Source organism: Sapajus apella, unplaced genomic scaffold, assembly GCF_009761245.1.
Source record: "Sapajus apella isolate SASKATOON/1434 unplaced genomic scaffold, GSC_monkey_1.0 scaffold113, whole genome shotgun sequence".
NCBI lineage: Eukaryota > Metazoa > Chordata > Mammalia > Primates > Cebidae > Sapajus > Sapajus apella.
Genome location: NW_022437053.1, coordinates 919,313 through 937,165, shown reverse-complemented (window position 1 = coordinate 937,165; position 17,853 = coordinate 919,313). Strand labels below are relative to the sequence as shown.

At 45.2% G+C, this 17,853-nt stretch overlaps 1 protein-coding gene across 14 annotated transcripts in view; it reads right to left on the bottom strand.

Annotated features, from left to right (window-relative positions):
* The window catches only part of FAN1 (FANCD2 and FANCI associated nuclease 1), a 40,800-nt gene that overhangs the window by 12,699 nt on the left and 10,248 nt on the right, over positions 1 to 17,853 (bottom strand). For 4 of the 14 annotated variants that reach the window (XR_004263247.1, XM_032259937.1, XM_032259938.1 and 1 more), the window contains 9 exons: positions 15,429 to 15,560; positions 12,478 to 12,586; positions 10,840 to 10,905; positions 10,557 to 10,676; positions 7,493 to 7,657; positions 6,867 to 7,017; positions 4,244 to 4,347; positions 3,520 to 3,714; positions 2,789 to 2,917 (listed from right to left, as the gene is read on the bottom strand). Coding sequence is in view for 9 of the 14 variants with exons in the window: in XM_032259937.1 (XP_032115828.1) it covers positions 2,789 to 2,917; positions 3,520 to 3,714; positions 4,244 to 4,347; positions 6,867 to 7,017; positions 7,493 to 7,657; positions 10,557 to 10,676; positions 10,840 to 10,905; positions 12,478 to 12,586; positions 15,429 to 15,560 (1,171 nt within the window). In the remaining 5 variants the exon portion in view is untranslated. Of the gene's footprint in view, positions 1 to 2,588; positions 2,601 to 2,788; positions 2,918 to 3,494; positions 3,715 to 4,243; positions 4,348 to 6,146; positions 6,218 to 6,866; positions 7,018 to 7,183; positions 7,658 to 10,556; positions 10,677 to 10,839; positions 10,944 to 12,477; positions 12,587 to 15,428; positions 15,561 to 17,853 lie in introns of those variants that run through there. The other 10 variants (XR_004263248.1, XM_032259943.1, XM_032259942.1 and 7 more) reach the window with 10 other exon arrangements.

Here is a 17,853-nt window from a genome sequence, read left to right as displayed (position 1 = left end):
GCAGCACTTTGGGAGGCTGAGGCAGGTGGATCACCTGAAGCCAGGAGTTCAAGACCAGCCCGGCCAACATGGCAAAACATCATCTCTACTAAAACACAGACACACACACAGACACAGACACAGACACACACACACACACACACACACACACACACACACACACACAATTACGCAGGCATGGTGGTGCACAGCTGTAATCCCAGCTACTAGGGAGGCTGAGGCTCAAGAATCACTTGAACCCAGGAGGCAGAGGTTGCAGTGAGGCTACTGCACTTCAGCCTGGGTGACAGAGTGAGACTCTGTCTCAAAAAATAAATAAATAAATAAGAGAGAAACAAATATCAACAACTTTAAGCCAATATTTAAATGGACAAATTCCTTGAAAGACACAAACTACCAAAGCTCAATCAAGAAGAAACATAATATGAACAGCATTATGTTGTTTAAAAAGAAATTTAATTTATAGTTTTTGATTTTCTTCCCCAATCTCCAGCCCCATACTGCTTCACTGGGGAATTCTATCAAATGTTTAGGGAATAATACTTATTCCACACAAACTATTCCATCCCATTCTGAGGCCGATATGACTCTGAAACCAAAACCCAACAAAGAGATTACAAGAAAAGAAAATTACAGATCAATATCCTTCATGAACATATATGCAGAAATTCTTAATTTTTTACAAAATCAACTCCCAACATTATATAAAAAGGATAATACATCATGACCAAGTGAGGTTTACAAGAGAAATGCTAGGTAGGTTTAAGATTCAAAAACCAACATGAATCACATGATTAATAAGAGTACTCAAGAGAAAAATCACATAATGTCACTAGATTTTTTTAAGAAGTATTTGACAAAATCCCACATCGATGCCTGATAAAAACTCCCAGAAAACCTGGATGTACAGGGAAGCTCCTTAATATAATAAAAGATATCTGCAAAACATCTGCATCTAACATGATACTCAATAATGGAAAACTAATTACTCCCCCCCAAGATGGGGAACAACGCACACGTGTCCAGTCTCACCATTTACACCCTATGCTTTCCTGGAAGTTCCAGCCATTGCAATCAGGCCAGAAAAAAGAAAAGAAAGAAACTACGACTGGAAAGAAAGAAGTAAAATTGTCTAAGCAGACAATCTGATTATCAATGTAGAAAATCCAAGGAAATAAACAAAAAAAGCTCCAAGAACGAATAAGTGTACCAAGTTTGCAGAATATAAGATCAATATACACAGTCAACCGTATTTCTACAGAGCAGCAAACAATTAGAAAGTTCTTTAAAAACGATACTGTTTAGGATAAAAAAAATACAAAGTACTTAGGGATCAATCTGACAAAAGATACGCAAGACCTCTACACTGAAAACTAAAAACAATGCCAAAATAAGGAAAATCTAAGTAAATGGGGATATACACTATGTTCAATTATCAAAATACTTAATACTGTTAAGATACCAATTCTTCTCTGATTGGTCTTCCTTCTCTGATTCAAAGGAACCAGTTAAAATCTTGGAATTGGAAACTTAAAATTTGATTTTATAATTCAAGTAAAAATGCAAAAGAGCCAAAACAACTATGAAAAACAAGTCATTAGAGGACTTATACTACCTTACTCTGAGATTTATGTAAAGCTACAATAACCAAGAAATACAGACAAACAGATAATGGAACTGAAGAGTCTCCAGAAACAGACCCACGTATATACGGTTCACTGATTTTTGACAAGGATACAGAGGCAATTCAGTGGAGGAAGCATGGTCTTCTCAACACATGGAGCAGAACAAGTGGATATCCACATGTCACAAATGAATTCCAGTCTACACCTCACACTGTATACAAACAGCGTCTCAAATGATCATAAAACTAAATGTAAAACCTAAAACTATAACACTTCTAGAAGAAAACAAAGGAGAAAACTCTTTGTGACCTTGGATTAGGCTAGTAGTTCTGACAAGTGACACCAAAAGCATGATCCACTAGAGAACAAGTAAGTTGGATTTTGCCAAACTTTAAAACCTCTGCTCTTCAAAAGACACTATTAAGAAAATGAAAAGACAAGCCACAGATGGGATGAAATGTAACTGATAAAGGACTTGTATTCAGGGTATATAATTTTGTTATCTCAAAACTCAATAATGAGAAAACAAATCACCAGTGATGGGCAGCATGGCTGGGCTAGTGGGCAGCATTCAAGGAAGTGTTCACTCTCAGTGAGCTTTTTAAAAACATTTTTGTGGGTACATAGTAGGTGTATGTATTTATGGGGTACATGAGATGTTTTGACACAGGCATGCAATGTGAACTAAGCACACCAAGGGGAATGGGGCATACGTCCCCTCAAGCATTTATCCTTTGAGTTACAAACAATCCATTTCACTCTTTTAAGTCATTTTAAAATGTACAATTATCAGTAAGCTTTTAAGATAGCTCCTGGTGTCCACATCCTGTGTGACGCCCTCCCTGTGAGTGTCGGCTGGACTAGAGACTTTTGTTTGTAACCACAGAATACAATCACAGAATACAGCAGGAGTGCTGGAACATCACTTCCACATCAAGTCATAAGAGATGGAGCCCTGTCTTGCTCACCCTGGGGCTTCTCTCGCTCACCTGCTCTGATGAAGCCAGTCTCAGGGGAGAGACACACAGGAACCCAGGCCCTCAACCCAAAAGCTCTCAAGGAATACAGTCTTGCCAACAACCACTCAAAAAATGCCTATTTGCGGGCTCCGATTCAGCTACTAATAAGGTTACCAATAGACTTTGCCTTCTGGCTCAACTGACCTTACAGCGATGGCTCGGGGTATTCCACACCACCAGGTCAGGGAGGCCCCCTCGGCAGTGTCGAAAGTCAGCAGCCAGGCGCCTGCACACACCACTGAGCACAGGGCCCCCCAGGCAGGAGACGAGATCCTGAACACAAAACACGGGACAGTTAGTCCCTTCCCTTGTGACAGAGAACGGAAATAGGCTCCAGGGATCACAAGACAGAGAAAACTGTAATTGAGTGCACATGGACCCCAGGCCCATCACGCACTCTTCTGCCGCTTGTGCTGGGGCTGCAGCCATGGCTGGAATCCCACTGGTAAGTGGTGGGAGACTGGTCCTGTGATCCGTTTCCAGGCTCCTGCCAGTGTGGCCATGCTGGGGAGCGCTGAGGAAGAGGGATGTGGAGGACCCACTCAGGATCACAACAGCGCAGACTCACAGAGGCCAGCAGTTGAAGGAACACACTAGGTATCCTCCCTGCCTCAGCCACAGGGCAAGCAAAAGAAAGCTTTCAACTCAGGGGTGGCAAAGGCACAGCTGGGGCTTTTCTAACACCCTAGCATGTTTCCATCACTAACAGTGGCATCAGGGCTGGGGGATAGGGTATTCTTCTATATGTATACATGCACACACATACATGTAGTTACATATACCAATATGTGTGTATTTTGATAAAGCTGCTGAAAAGACAGCACTGGGGAGGTGTTACTTTCAGAGCAAATCCTGCTGTGCAGGTGAACCATTACCTGAGCTTGTTCAAGAGACGTGAAGCGATCCCAGCTGACGAGGGAAGCCACTCTGCCTTCTTGGTCCTGCCACGTGGCTGCCACCCAGGCCCGCAGGCTCTCAACGGAGGCATTGTGAATCAGCTGCAGCCTGGCCTCAAGGGCTGGGCCTCTGCTTGTGAAGAAGCTGTCTGTGCACAAGTCCAGGGGGAAAGCCTGTGTCACAGAGAAAGCAAGCTGTCATACCGTGCCTGCAGAGAGAAAAGTGAACCTGAGGACTGGGAAACTGGCCAACTGACTGATGCATTCTCTCTCAAAAGATATGTAAAAATTATCTGATATAAAAGCAATTTATTAAACGTGTTTTTTAGAGTAATAATTTGCAAAAACAGCTTTCCGCTTTGCTGGGTGGACCTCTCAGCAGGCACATGTGCCCATGTCTGAGATCCTCGGCACAGTGCCTGCAACATGGCGGGGGCTGGGGAGGGCTAGCACTGAAGGCACTTTATATGAAAGGTGTAAATGTAAGGTGGAAGCTAAATTAAAGTTTAGAACTTCATATACTTGCATCTTAAATTCTATTAATCAGATTTTTAAAATAAAAGTTATCACCTTGACCTGTGGATGACCCAAAAGACCATAACAGAGATGGTTTCTGCTAGTGGTGGACACACAGTGTCCAGGTGGGCGAGAGCCACAAATGTGTGCAGAAGGACCTCCTTGTAGGGCAGGGGCACTGGAGTACCTGACAGGCATTTCTGAAGACATCCGGAATCCCGTCCATGAAGATGATGTCCCACAGGAGGAGGCCATACAGGGTGCTGAAGGTAGAGCCTTCACCATGAATTCCTAAGACAAGGTCACACACATGAAAAAAAAATGTTTCTTCCAAAACAGCACCATAACCCACTGCACATTCAATTTCAAGAAAATAATAGAAATATTTTAGATTCAGAAGCAAATGCTGTTTTCATGCCATTCCTAGCTCATTTTGTGCAGTATATTGTTTATATACAGCGCCTTAAGGGCAAAAATCTTAGTAATCATAGAAAAATTTAAATGAACATCTCAAAGCCACAAAGCAGTCGTTCACAAACTTTAGTGAATAACCTAAGAAACATATTTAAAAGAAAAACAGGCAGATTCCCTCCTCAGGCTCCAGAGGCTGGGACTTAGCAGGGTAGGGCAGGCACAGAATCCCTGTGTGGGCCCTAGCGCAGGAGGTCCCTGGGCCACTCCCGAAAAAACGCTTCCCTGAAAGGGCCTCCTCCATTCCTGGCCTCAGCAGGTGCTGCTCTGATGCACCTCATCCCCCCGGGCACTACGCTGCCCTAGCCCAGTGCTTCCAATAGCCAAGGCTTTCACAGAGACCTCTGGCCTTAAAGGCCAGCCACTTCAGTGTCCCTCCTCACATCACACAAATGTTTTACTGATGGGAAGATGACCTGAGAGATGGAAGTCAGGTGCTGAGGTCACAGATTCAGAGGCAGTGTGGGATAAAGGGCTCGGCCTTAGCACAACACACAGACCTGTGTCCCTGAGGAAGCCTCAGCTCACCCAGCTGCCCTCCAAGCCTGTGCTTCTCTGCACATCAGCACACCCGACGGTGGAGGAGGCCACATGGACACCTCTCCCCACAAGACTACACTGGCCAGAGAAGGTACTGACCACCAGACCCCCCTCCTGACATGCCAGGTCCTCTGGCTGGTCCCACCCTGACATGTACAGGCCCCAGCCCATCCGCGCGAGACCACAGTGAGCAGGGTTAGAGGACGCTGTAAGAGCAGAGACCAGGCAGCCACAGTCCACCATGCCCGTCAGGGTCACCTCTGTCCTGCACTCCTAAGGCTGTGCTGCTCTCCGTCCTGTCTTCCTCTCAGTTCTAGCCCCTCATCCCTGCAGCCCGTCTCAGAGATTCAAAAGGCCAGTGACTCACTCAGGATTCCTGGCTGTGGCCAAGGCTTCTAGGAGGACTTTTTTTCCTAGAACACTTCATGCTCTTACCTAGCCAGGAATTAGGCTAGGACCTGATTTCCAGGAATATGGAGTCCAGATCATTTCTGAACCCCTTTTTTTCTTTTTCTATTTTGTTTTGTTTTGAAACAGGGTCTCACTCTGTCACCCAGGCTGGAGTGCAGTGGCACGATCTTGGCTCACCGCAGTCTTGACTTCCTGGGGTCAAGAGATCCTCCCACTCTTCCGCCTTCAGAGTTCATGTTATCCTCCTGCCTCAGCTTCCCAAAGTGCTGGGATTACAAGTGTAACCTACCACGCCTGGTTCGTTCCTTAACTCCTAAGTGGTCCATGCTGTGCATTTGTTATAAGTGAAATCATTTTTGGTGCAGCCTTCTGAGTAATTCAGAAATCACCTCCCAGAAGAGGCTGAGATTGCTCTGACACAAAATTCCGTGTGGCATAAAGCCTGGCAGCCAGAGTTCAGCTCCGTTTCGCTGCATCGATTTTAACCAGGGAAAAATCGTTTCTATTCTGGGAAAGGAACCATGTGTTTTTCAGGCTCATGGCTCAACCAAAAGCACTCAGGGCTCCTAGCTCCCAGCCTGCTTCCTCCTCCAGTGAGTGTCCAGTTTCCACGTCTCCTGAAACATATCTGGGGCCTTGAATGTGCATTCTATTCTTCTGTTTCTAACCTTTTCAGGCCTACTGTGTCTGTCTGTCTTCACTGACGTTTGTGCTTCTTCCCCAAGAGCATCACCCTTCCCTGTAAGTAATAAAGATATCATGTAGATGAATCTCAACACTCATCAGAAAGAACCTGCGCTTTGTAAACTCCTATCTTGTAGTTGTCTTTCTATAGTACTTGTTTATCTTCTGAACACTCAGGGAATACTGACATCATGTCCTGATTTTCACGCATTTGAAGATATCAGAGTGTTTTTAACACTGGGAACCCCACAGCCCAGGCACAGGGAGAGTCCTGCCCAGACACGAGGACAGGAGGGCTCAGTGGGTATTCCTGGAAGTGACTCACAGGGGCTGCATAGCAGGGCCCCAAGAGGACATCTGGGGTCAGCTTCTAAAATCTCACAGAAGGGGCAGGAGAAAACAGCGGAAAGACTGGATGGAAGTGGGTAGGTTGTGGGGCTGAGTACACTGTCCCCTCAACTTTTGTACAGAGACTTGCGCAATATCTTCCACAACAAGGAGTTTTTAAAAAATAAAAAAGATCAGAGCCAGGACAACTATCCCTGTGCTACTCCTTATCGTTGATAAGGGGAAGAACAGAAAGAAGACATCCCCCAGCCCGCAGAGGACAGAGAGAAGACAGCAGCCCACCACTACAGCCCATTCAGTGCTGCTGCTTAGCCACATGGGGGTTGGGTGTCAGGAGAGAAAGGCTGCTCAGTTACCCTGGTCAAAGCCGTTTCGTCTGTAATAGGCCAGTGCCAGCTCCTCCACGGAGCACAGGACTGTGGTGGGGGCAGCAGTCTCCCCAGCCTCCATCACAAACACAGACTTGCCCATCCCAGGCTGCGGGCACAGCCTGCCCGTGATGGTCACCTGAAACAGCAGCAGCAGAACATCTGTTAGCCTCAGGTCAGCGAAAGTCCCTGAAAACCTGCCTGGAGCATCCTGAGGATCGACCTCCCTAACCACAAAGCCAGTCACTTAAGAGTACACAGCGTGGGGCTCATACTCGCTTGCCTGCGGGGATGCGACAGCTCACCGGCCCCACCCACCAGAACTGCTCTCCAGGGCCCTGACAAGTAAAAGAAACTGGCAGGTGCTGAGAGGCCCCATTCAGGAGATTTATCACTCAACCCAGGGTGTGACCACGCCAAGCACCCTGGGCTCCTCAGGGAGGAGGGCATTGCGGGGAGACTGGGAGCAATGGCCACACAGCCATCCACAACAAGATTTAGATTATTCCAAGTCTAAAAGAAACACACACTAAAAACAGCTCTTAGGTTGCTTCAGTCCCAAAAAACCAGATAGACACGTCTAAGTCCAAGGCACCCACAGGCTCTTTCCTCACGTGTTTCACATCTTGCACAGCCATTTCCGGGAGCTGCTGCAAGAGGTGTTTGTACTTTTTACAGCTCGGAGACTCTCGCAGGCGCACGGCTCGCTGATACAGGGAAAGGCGGTGTCCCGTTCTGACTTCCGGATCTGCCAGCCCCTCTGTGATGCACTTGATAGCCTGGCAAAGAGTGTGGTCACACATCAGGCTCCCAAAAGACCCCATGGCAGCTTCCATGCATTCCATGACAGAAAAGCTCACTATTACTGAATTTTGCTGATTAGCAAATGAGCAAACAGCACTTCTAGAGATTCAGGCTGTTTCCTTAGATCTCATTCTGATGCTTTCAATGCACATGGCAACCACAGCCTTCACAGTCAACGTGCTGCAACGTGACTGGGCTGTGATCCAGGTGGACGGCGGATCCCAGTAGCCGCCCCTCACAAAGGGCGTGAACTTCAGGGATGCCTGACTTTACAGGAAAGCTTGGCTCAGTGGTTCTCAGGATATCACCTAGGCCGCTTTGAAAGAAAACATGTGTCCCACCCCAGATCCACACAATGAGAACCTCCAGAGCAGGAGCCCAGGTGTGTGGCCACATCAGAGCTCCAGGTTAATCTCATATGCAGTCAGGAATCACGGAGCGGCTTCAGATTCCTTATTTACAGGGACAGGAACCTAAGGTTTGGAGGAGTTACAAGTATTTCCCAAGGCGATCCAGAGTTGGACAAATAAACAGAACTACAGAAAGTCACAAGGAGATACCACTTCACACTTACTAGGATGGCTATAATCAGAAGCATGGAAAATAAGTGTTGGCAAGGAGGTAGAGAAACTGGAACCCCCCCCAGACTGCTTGTGGGAATGTGAAACTGGTGTAAACACTGTGAAGAAAGTTCAGCTGCTCCTCAAAAACCTCAACGCAGAGTCACCACAGGACCCAGCAATTCCACTCTCAGGTATTCCCAAAAGAACTGAAAGCAGGGACAAAAGCAGAGGTACATGCAGCGCTCTTCAAAAAGGCCAACGGGGAGGAACCCAGTGTCCAGGGACCGATGAGTGGCTAGGAAAATGTGGTGGGTGCCACAGTGGAAGTGTGTTCAGCCTGGGAAAGGAGCAGAGTCCTGACCCATGCCATGATGCAAGCAAAGCTCGGAAACATGATGAGCAAAATACGCCAGACACAGAACCGCAAATATCGTAGGATTCCACTTAAATGAAATGATCAGGCACACTCACACACATAAAACGTAGATGAAAAGTGGCCAGGACTGGGGGATGGGAAATGGGGCGCTGTCACCTAATGGTTGCTGAGTTTCTGTCTGGAGTGGTACGTGGAGAGTGGCAAGGGTCACACAACATTGTGAGTACCATTAATGCCACTGAACTGTCACACAACATTGTGAGTACCATTAATGCCACTGAACTGTATGCCTACAAATTACTAAAATGCCAATTTTTTTTTTTTTTTTTTTTTTTGACGGAATTTTGCTCTTGTTACCCAGGCTGGAGTGCAATGGCGCGATCTCGGCTCACCGCAACCTCTGCCTCCTGGGTTCAGGCAATTCTCCTGCCTCAGCCTCCTAAGTAGCTGGGAATGCCAAATTTTAGGAATGTTAAATTTATTTTACCACAATAGAAAAATAAAAAGTGAAAGAAAAAAATGAAGAAATTGAGTATCAGTGAAGGCTCAGGCCATCAGGAGTTGAGTGGCCAGAAGGAAAGAAGACGGGAGAAGGAGACTCTGAAGTGTACCCTGTTCACCCGCAGAAGATGGTGCCTCGGAGAGGGAGGCCCAGATGGCTCCACCTCTGCCCTGGCCAGGCCTGGGCTGGCTGCAGGGCACTTTGCAGGAATAAGCACTCAGCCAGGAGATCCCTTCCCTGGAGACTGAGGTAAAGATGAAAGAACACTAATGAAATAACAAGAGCTGGGAGTATGGCCAGTAAGACCTCTGGGAAAAGGTTTGGAGGGACTAGGCTTAGCTCCAAGCTCAAAAATCAGCTCAGTGGCTTGTCTACCCACTAGCAGAACTAAGAACAAAGGGGAAACCTGTAGTCTCTTGAACTTTGATTTCATTGAAAGAAAGCCACAGAACACAAACTTTCTCCTTCTGTATTTAGTTCTGGGCTACCAGATGCTTTCTCTTGCTATTTCAGCCTCAGTAAACACCAAGCGGTAAGGAAGCCCGACGCCCTCCTCCACGAGAGGAAATAGCTTTACTGGCTCTTTCCCTGCTACTTTAGGTAACAAGGCACTTTTTCAGCTGACAGCAATAAAAACAAGATGTTATATTTCCTATCCTGTGGTCATTTTTTTCCACCCCTACATCACCCTGATTCACTTAATGGACCACTGAAAAAATCAAAAGCTCCCAGAGGAACAGTCCTCTCCATTCAACTCCAATGCAAGGCTGAAAGAGACAGGGAGGGGCCTGCTGGCAGCCACACAAAGAATCACTGTTGTGCCTAGCCCAGAGGCCCAGCCTCTGCGGCCTCACCCTGCCTGGCTGCGGCAGCCAGAGAATCCCTGTGCTTCCAAGTCTCTCAAGATCGCCACAGGGAGCACCGGCGCCTGCTCAAGGTCAAACAGCGCTTCCCAATGGCAGAGCAAAACACCTCACAGAAATACGAAGAGTCACTGATAAAGGCCCTGCAGTTAAGATAAGGCAAGGAACCCCTTCCTGCCAATCTTTCTACCTGGAGACCCTGTGCCACAAATGAACAGTCACCATTTCCAAAACACAAAAACACCTTCCCTGAAGGTACCTGCTAAAGGCTGAGTCACCTGACTCTCCCTCTCCCTTAATTCCTAGATCCTGATTCCTAAATCCCGGCACAGCGTCCACAGCCAGCCCATCTCACTCATCAGTGAAGACAGAAGCTTCTGGTCTCTATGTTCAGGCTATGCTGGCATCCCTGGTATTCTTTTGGGGTCAGAAGAACATAGACAAAAGAAGAATTAACAAAAGAAGTACACATTCTAATTACATGGAGATTTTAAGGTATTTAAGTTTGCCACATTTTAAAAATTGACTGCAAATAAAAAGGAGGGTCAGGTATGTTTTGTTACTGAGTACCGGTTCCAGGCGTTTCAAGTGCTGGTGTAGGTTAAGAGCCAGTCGATCCCACCATCGGCCTCTGCTGTCAGGACAATAAATTCTCTGAGACAAAAGGCTTTCAAGTTCCCTGACGGCTTCCTGTTGCAACAGTAACAAAAAAACTCATTAGATTCACAGAAAATCCACCTGTAGTGATATTTACAAGCCCACAGGATTAGTAAAGTCTATTTATAATACATATCTTTCCATTCTACAATAAGGCCAAGGACCCTGGACTGCTGGGACAGGGACTCTGAGGTACCTTCTGGAGTGGGCATGAGTTCCTTGAGGCATCCCTACTTTTCAACTGGGTCCCTGCCGTCTGGCCCTGGAGTACAGACATCTGTGAGTGCTGAAGAATGTTCTCTGCAAACCAACCAACCAGTGCAGAGTCGCACAGGGTCAAGCTCCAGGCAGCTGAGCACTGGTCAGAACTGGCAAACCCACATACTTCTGGGAACCAGCAGGTCATAGGACCAGCTGCAAGAAGGATTTGGGGTAGGCAGGAAAGTAATAAGGGCTGTCCTCATACAAACACCGCAAGTCAACAGGGAGACTCTCTGGTCTAGATTTATGTACAGACTGTTCAGTCGTTCTGCTTGTTAATCTTCTGTGGCTCATGGATGTCTTTGCAATATGGAATGACTTACACCAGAAAAATGCATAAACCCCCATACACGAGCAAGTTTGACATTCTCAGATTTCCCCAAAGCCCACCCATTGATCCCCTGGAATTCACAGACTCCAGGCCAAGAACCCAGCTTAGCACATCCTCTTTGTCAGATACCATTTTCTTTTCTTTTCTTTTTTGAGACATAGTCTAGCTCTGTCACCCAGGCTGGAGTGCAGTTGTGCAATTTCAGCTCACTGCAACCTCCGCCCTTCCGCCTCCCGGGTTCAAGAGATTCTCCTGCCTGCCTCAACCTCCCAAGTAGCTGGGATTATAGGCACTTGCCACCAAGCCCAGCTAATTTTTGTATTTTTAGTACAGATGGGGTTTCATTTTGTTGGCCAGGCTGGTCTCGAATTCCTGACCTTGGGATCCGCCCACCTTGGCCTCCCAAAGTGCTACAATTACAAGCATGAGCTACTGCGCCTGGCCTTTTTAAAATATATTTTTGACCATGCCTGGCCTGGAGATAACATTTTCAATATAGAAATATCAAACACAACAAAAGAAACCTAGGAATTTCAGAAAGTTTAGTATAAGGATACAACAAATTTCTGATTTGTGATTATAAATTATCTCCAGACAATCCATGACAGCTGACAGGGAAGCATAAGGAAACATGAGATGTCCCCCTTAGAGATTTCTGGGGACCTCACAAGTCTCACGGAGTTTTGAAAGAAACTCAGGCTTAGGCTGCAAACCTGTAGGGCACCCTACAGGATGCCGGCCACCACTACTAGGCCGTCCTGGTACACAGATTCATCAACACGCAAGCAAACAGAACAGCTGATCTGTCTTCACCTGTCTTCTCTCTACAGCAGGCTGCCTACATTAACTATGCCTTCACTGGCCAGGTGCAGTGGTATAATCCCAGCACTTCGGCCCCCCCAGCATCAGAGGTCAAGGTGGGCAAATCACTTGAGTCCAGGAGTTCAAAACCAGCCTGAGCAACATGGCGAAACCTTGTCTCTACTACAAAAATAAAAATTAGCTAGGGATGGTGGTGCACACCTGTAGTCCCAGCTGCTCAGGAGGCTGAAGAAGGAGGATGACTTCAGCTCGGAAGGCAGAGGCTGCAGTGAGCCAAATCATGCCACTGCACCCCAGCCTGGGTGACAGAGTGAGACTCTGTCCCAAAAAGACAAGGAAATGCCAAGAGCCCGATCGCTGTCCTTCACATGTTTAATGCTGTCACATAGGTAATGGGGGGTCAGGAACCTGCGCTCTAACCTCATACATGTGAAGTCTCTGCAGTATTTCCACAGACCGAGACAAAATCTTTGTATAAATCCATCCAACAGTAAAACACCGCAGAAAGAGTGGTAAATCTTCGTGCCATCTAAAATGAAAATATACACCAGTAGTTTAATAATTTGATTAATTTGTTGTAAGACAACAATAAGTAGTGACAAAGTGGACTGAATTCCTATCTTTTAAAAAAAGATATATTCTAAATACTTTCAGCTGTGGACTATTTTCTACACCACAAACCCACATTCTCACAGCCAGCCGCCATGTCCTAGGTCACTCAGACAGTGGAGAAGATGAGAACTAGTCATCCTAAACCAAGTTCAACAAACTCCGGCCCACAAGCCAAATCCAGGGTCTGCCACCTGCTTTTTTATGTCCTGCAAACTAAGAATAGTTTTTACTTTGTTTTTTTTTTTTTGAGATGGAGTCTCTGTTGCAAGGCTGGAGTGCAGTGTGCAATCTTGGGTCACTGCAACCTCCGCCTCCTAGGTTCAAACGATTCTCCTGCCTCAGCCTCCTGAGTAGCTGGGACTACAGGCACCCACCACCACACCTGGCTAACTTTATACTTTTAGCAGAAACAAGGTTTCACCATGTTGGCCAGGATGGTCTCAATCTCTTGGCCTTGTGATCCACCCCCCTCAGCCTCCCAAAATGCTGGGATTACCGGCGTGAGCCACTGCGCCCAACCGGTTTTTACCTTTTTAAATTGTTAAACAGAATAAATACACTTTGGTATGTGAAAATTATATGAAACTCAAATTGCAGTGTCCACAAATGATGTTAGGTGGAACACAGCCAGGCTCCTTCATTTGCGGACGTACTATCTGTAGCTGCTTTTGCACTACAACAGCAGAGTCAAGTTGGTGCCAGAGACCATACGGCCTGCAACGCCTAAAATGTATGTGACCTTCTACAGAAGGAGTTTATCAACCTTTGTTTATAGTAATCTAACTTCTGTGATTTTTAATCAACATTATTTCTTTATAGTGTGGAGGCTGGGCACGGTGGCTCAAGCCTGTAATCCCAGCACTTTGGGAGGCCGAGGCGGGTGGATCACGAGGTCAAGAGATCGAGACCATCCTGGTCAACATGGTGAAACCCCGTCTCTACTAAAAATACAAAAAATTAGCTGGGCATGGTGGCACGTGCCTGTAATCCCAGCTACTCAGGAGGCTGAGGCAGGAGAATTGCCTGAACCCAGGAGGCGGAGGTTGCGGTGAGCCGAGATCGCGCCATTGCACTCCAGCCTGGGTAACAGGAGCGAGACTCCGTCTCAAAAAAATAAAAATAAATAAATAAATAAATAAATAAATAAATATAGAGTGGAGCCTTGAACAACATGGATTTAAACTGTATGGGTCCAGTTATATGTGGATCTTCTTCTGCCCCTGCAACCCCTGACACAGCAAGACTAAGCCCTCCTCTTCGTCCTTCTCCTCAGCCTATTCGATGTGAAGACAACAAGGATGAAGAGCTTCATGATGAACCACTTCCACCCACTTGTTTTCTCTTCCTTATGATTTTTTTTTTTTTTTTTTTTGAGATGGAGTCTCACTCTGTAACCCAGGCTGGAGTGCAGTGGCATGATCTCAGCTCACTGCAACCTCTGTCTCCCAAGTTCAAGTGATTCTCCTGCCTGCCTCAACCTCCCAAGTACCTGAGATTACAGGCACCCGTCACGATGCCCAGCTAATTTTTGTATTTTTAGTAGAGATGGGGTTTTACCATGTTCGTCAGGCTGGTCTCGAACTCTTGACCTCAAGTGATCCACCTACCTTGGCGTCCCAAAGTGCTGAGATTACAGGCATGAGCCACCATGCCGGGTCCCTTATGATTTTCTTTCTTTTTTTTTATTTTTGAGATGGAGTTTTGCTTGTTGCCCAGGCTGGAGTGCAATGGCGAAATCTCAGCTGACTGCCACCTCCACCTCCTGGGTACAAGCGATTCTCCTGCCTCTGCCTCCTGAGTAGCTGGGATTACAGGCATGTGCCACCAAGCCCAGCTAATTTTGTATTTTTAGTAGAGATGGGGTTTCTCCATGTTGGTCAGCTGGTCTTGAACTCCCGACCTTAGGTGATCCGCCTGCCTCCATCTCCCAAAGTGCTGGGATTACAGGCATGAGCCACCACGCCCAGCCCTCTTTTGATTTTCTTAATACTTTCGTTTCCCTAGCTTACTCTATTGTAAGAAAGAATGCAGCATATAATACTTATAACATATGAAATGTGTGTTAATTGACTGTTTATGTAATCAGTAGGGGTTCCAGTCAACAGTAAGCTATTAATAATTAAGCAGTGGGAAAGTCAAAAGTTACACACAGATTCTTCACTGTGTGAGAGGTTGCTGCCCAAACCCCTCCATTACTCAAGGGTCAACTGTATATCCTAAACGGTTTTTTGAAAGAGGCATCTGAAAATACTAATTTTTTTTTCATCACTATGTAACAACAGAGGAAAAAATGTCTTAACAAATATTGAAGATGTTTAACATTTCAAACAAAAAGATCATTTGCTGTGTACTTGGAACTCTGAAAGTTCGCTTGGGCTGTGTTTTTCAGAGTTAATACCTACTTGAATCTCCTTCAGAAGAACACACCTATCATGTTACCCACATCCGTCCTGCTGCTGGCTTCCCTCACATTTCAGTTCAGCTCACCAGTCCTCAGGGAGGCCAACATCCCTACAAATGGCATTCGACAAGCCAAGAATGGGACTAGCACGTGTGTTGCTCAGGAATCTGAGTTCTATCAAATTCACTTTAAACCTCTGGACATTTCCTTCTACTTCACACAGCACTTTCCCTCTAGGTACAGCAGGTAAAAATTCAATTCCACAGCTGGTTTAACCACAGGGCAAATGGAGTATATTCTTCATGAAGAAAACGACTGTGTTTGCCAACTTGTGGCAGGCACCCAGAAAAACTCTCACCTCAGAGAAGGGTGGTTTTTCAGTCTGTTCCAATCCCTTTTTGCACACTGAGCGAGCTCCTTAGCTTCTTCCCAGTTCCCGTTGGCCATTGCGGAAGAAATGTCACTCAGCATGTGCACGGCTGCTGCATATCTGGAGGAAAATGGCATCCAAGTTCCAGACATGAACGAGCATTCCCATAGAACCACGACATCCTAGCCACTGGATCTAATTCTGAAGGGTAAAAGTGTGTTTTTTAAAATATGAGGGCACTTACATTTTATTCTAGTAATAATCTAACTTAAGTACATCACTGGAGTGGCCCAGAAGAACTGATACAGAAAGCCAACTAGAAAGATAAAAACATTTATGCTGTATTCTTACATAACATGTTCCATTATATAAATATGATATGGATCAGCTCATCATTCCTATTTTGGCACATGTCTGTAAGAATATACTATTATTCTCCCCATTTGACAGATGAGGAAACTGAGGCACAGGGTGGGTTCATACTTCATTGGTATAGAAACTGGAACTTGGCTTCAGAGTACACATTCTCACAAGCCAGAAAAGCATAAAGCCAGTAAAAACAAAAAAGGTAAAAAAAGATATGAGACAACTGAAAACAGAGTATGAAGAAATAGTCTCATTAGAATATTTCACTAAAAAAGTTATTCCAATTGAACACAAATAAGATACTAAGCTTCCTGACAGCTAAGGTAAAATGGTTAAAATCAGATTATACTGACACTGCTGTGATTCAAAAATTACAAGAACTTCTTAAAGCACACGGCTTTCCTAGAAACACTTAAAGGACTTTCCTAAAATCAAGCATCAGAATCAATTGTGGTTGAGTCAGAAATCCAAATCTAAAATCAAAAGTGACATTTTAGGAAATCCAAATTAATTTTTCTTACAAAAGGTGTTTTTCTAAGGAAATCCAATTTTTTTCTGTAAGATATACGCTATTCTTTCTTATCAAAATCTACTTTTTAATACTGTAATCCCATTATTTGTTTTGCACCTATTATTTTTCATTGACATGTAACTGCACATACTTATGAGGCACAGTGTGATATTTCAGTGCATGTATATAACACATGATGATCAAATTAGGGTAATTAGCATATCCGGCACCTCAAACTTTTTTGAAAATGTTTTAGAGACGGGGTCTCACTATGTTGCCCAGGCTAGTCCTGAATTTCTGGGCTCAAGTGACCCTCCTGCCCCAGCCTCCCTAGTAGCTAGAAATATAGGCATGTGCTGCCATAGCAGGTATCGCCTCAAACATTTATCATTTCTTTGTGTTGGGAATATTCCAAATCCATTCTTCTAGCTATTTAAAAAAGCATAATAAACTGTTAATTATGGTCATCCTACACTGCTACAGAACAACAGAACTTATTCCTTCTATCTAGCTGCACTTTTGTATCTGTTAACCAACGTTTCCCTGTCCCCTGACCCCCTATCCTTCCCAGCCTCTGGTAACCACTATTTTACTCTCTACTTCTGTGAGATTCACTTTCTTAGCTCCCACATATAAGTGAGAACATGCAGTATTTGTCTTTCTGTGCCTGGCTTATTTCACATAACACAATGTCCTCCGAGTTCAACCATGTTGCCACCATGAATGTCACTCTTTTTGATGGCTGAATAGTACTCCATTGTGTACATGCACCACATTTTCTCTTTTTTTTCTTTATATGTATTTATTTTAAAGACGGGGTTTCACCATGTTGGTCAGGCTGGTCTTGAACTCCCGACCTCAGGTGATCCGCCCGCCTTGGTCTCCAAAGTGCTTGGATTACAGGCGTGAGCCACCACGCCCGGCCCATGCACCACATTTTCTTTATCCATTCATCCACTGATGGCCACTTGGGTTGATTCCATATCTTGCCTATCATGAATAGACTGCAATAACATGGGAGTACAGATATCTCTCTTCAATACACTGATTCCTTTGGATATGTACCCAGTAGTGGGATTGCTGGATCACATGGTAGTTCTACTTTTAGTTCAAAAACTACTTTTACTGGACAAACCAAATTTTCACTAAATCCATGTGCCAATATAAATTAGTGAAAACTTCTAATTCATCATTTGTATGATATCTGATTATCATATCATATGTATGATACACAGTATACAAGTTATTAAAACTTTACCTAAAGTGTTATTACTAGGAAAACATTCATCTTCAGTCTTGTTCATGCCAACAACATGTTCATAAGCCAAGTTTGTTAAAATGTCTGTGTCAAAAAAATACACGCCAAGGGCGATGGCTCACACTTGTAATCCCAGCACTTTGGGAGGCCAAGGTGGGCAGATTGCTTGAGTCCAGGAGTTTGAGACCACCAGGGCAACACATGCTGAAACCCCATCTCTACCCAAAAAAAACAACAATAACAACAAAAATTAGCTAAGTGTGGTGGCATGTGCCTGT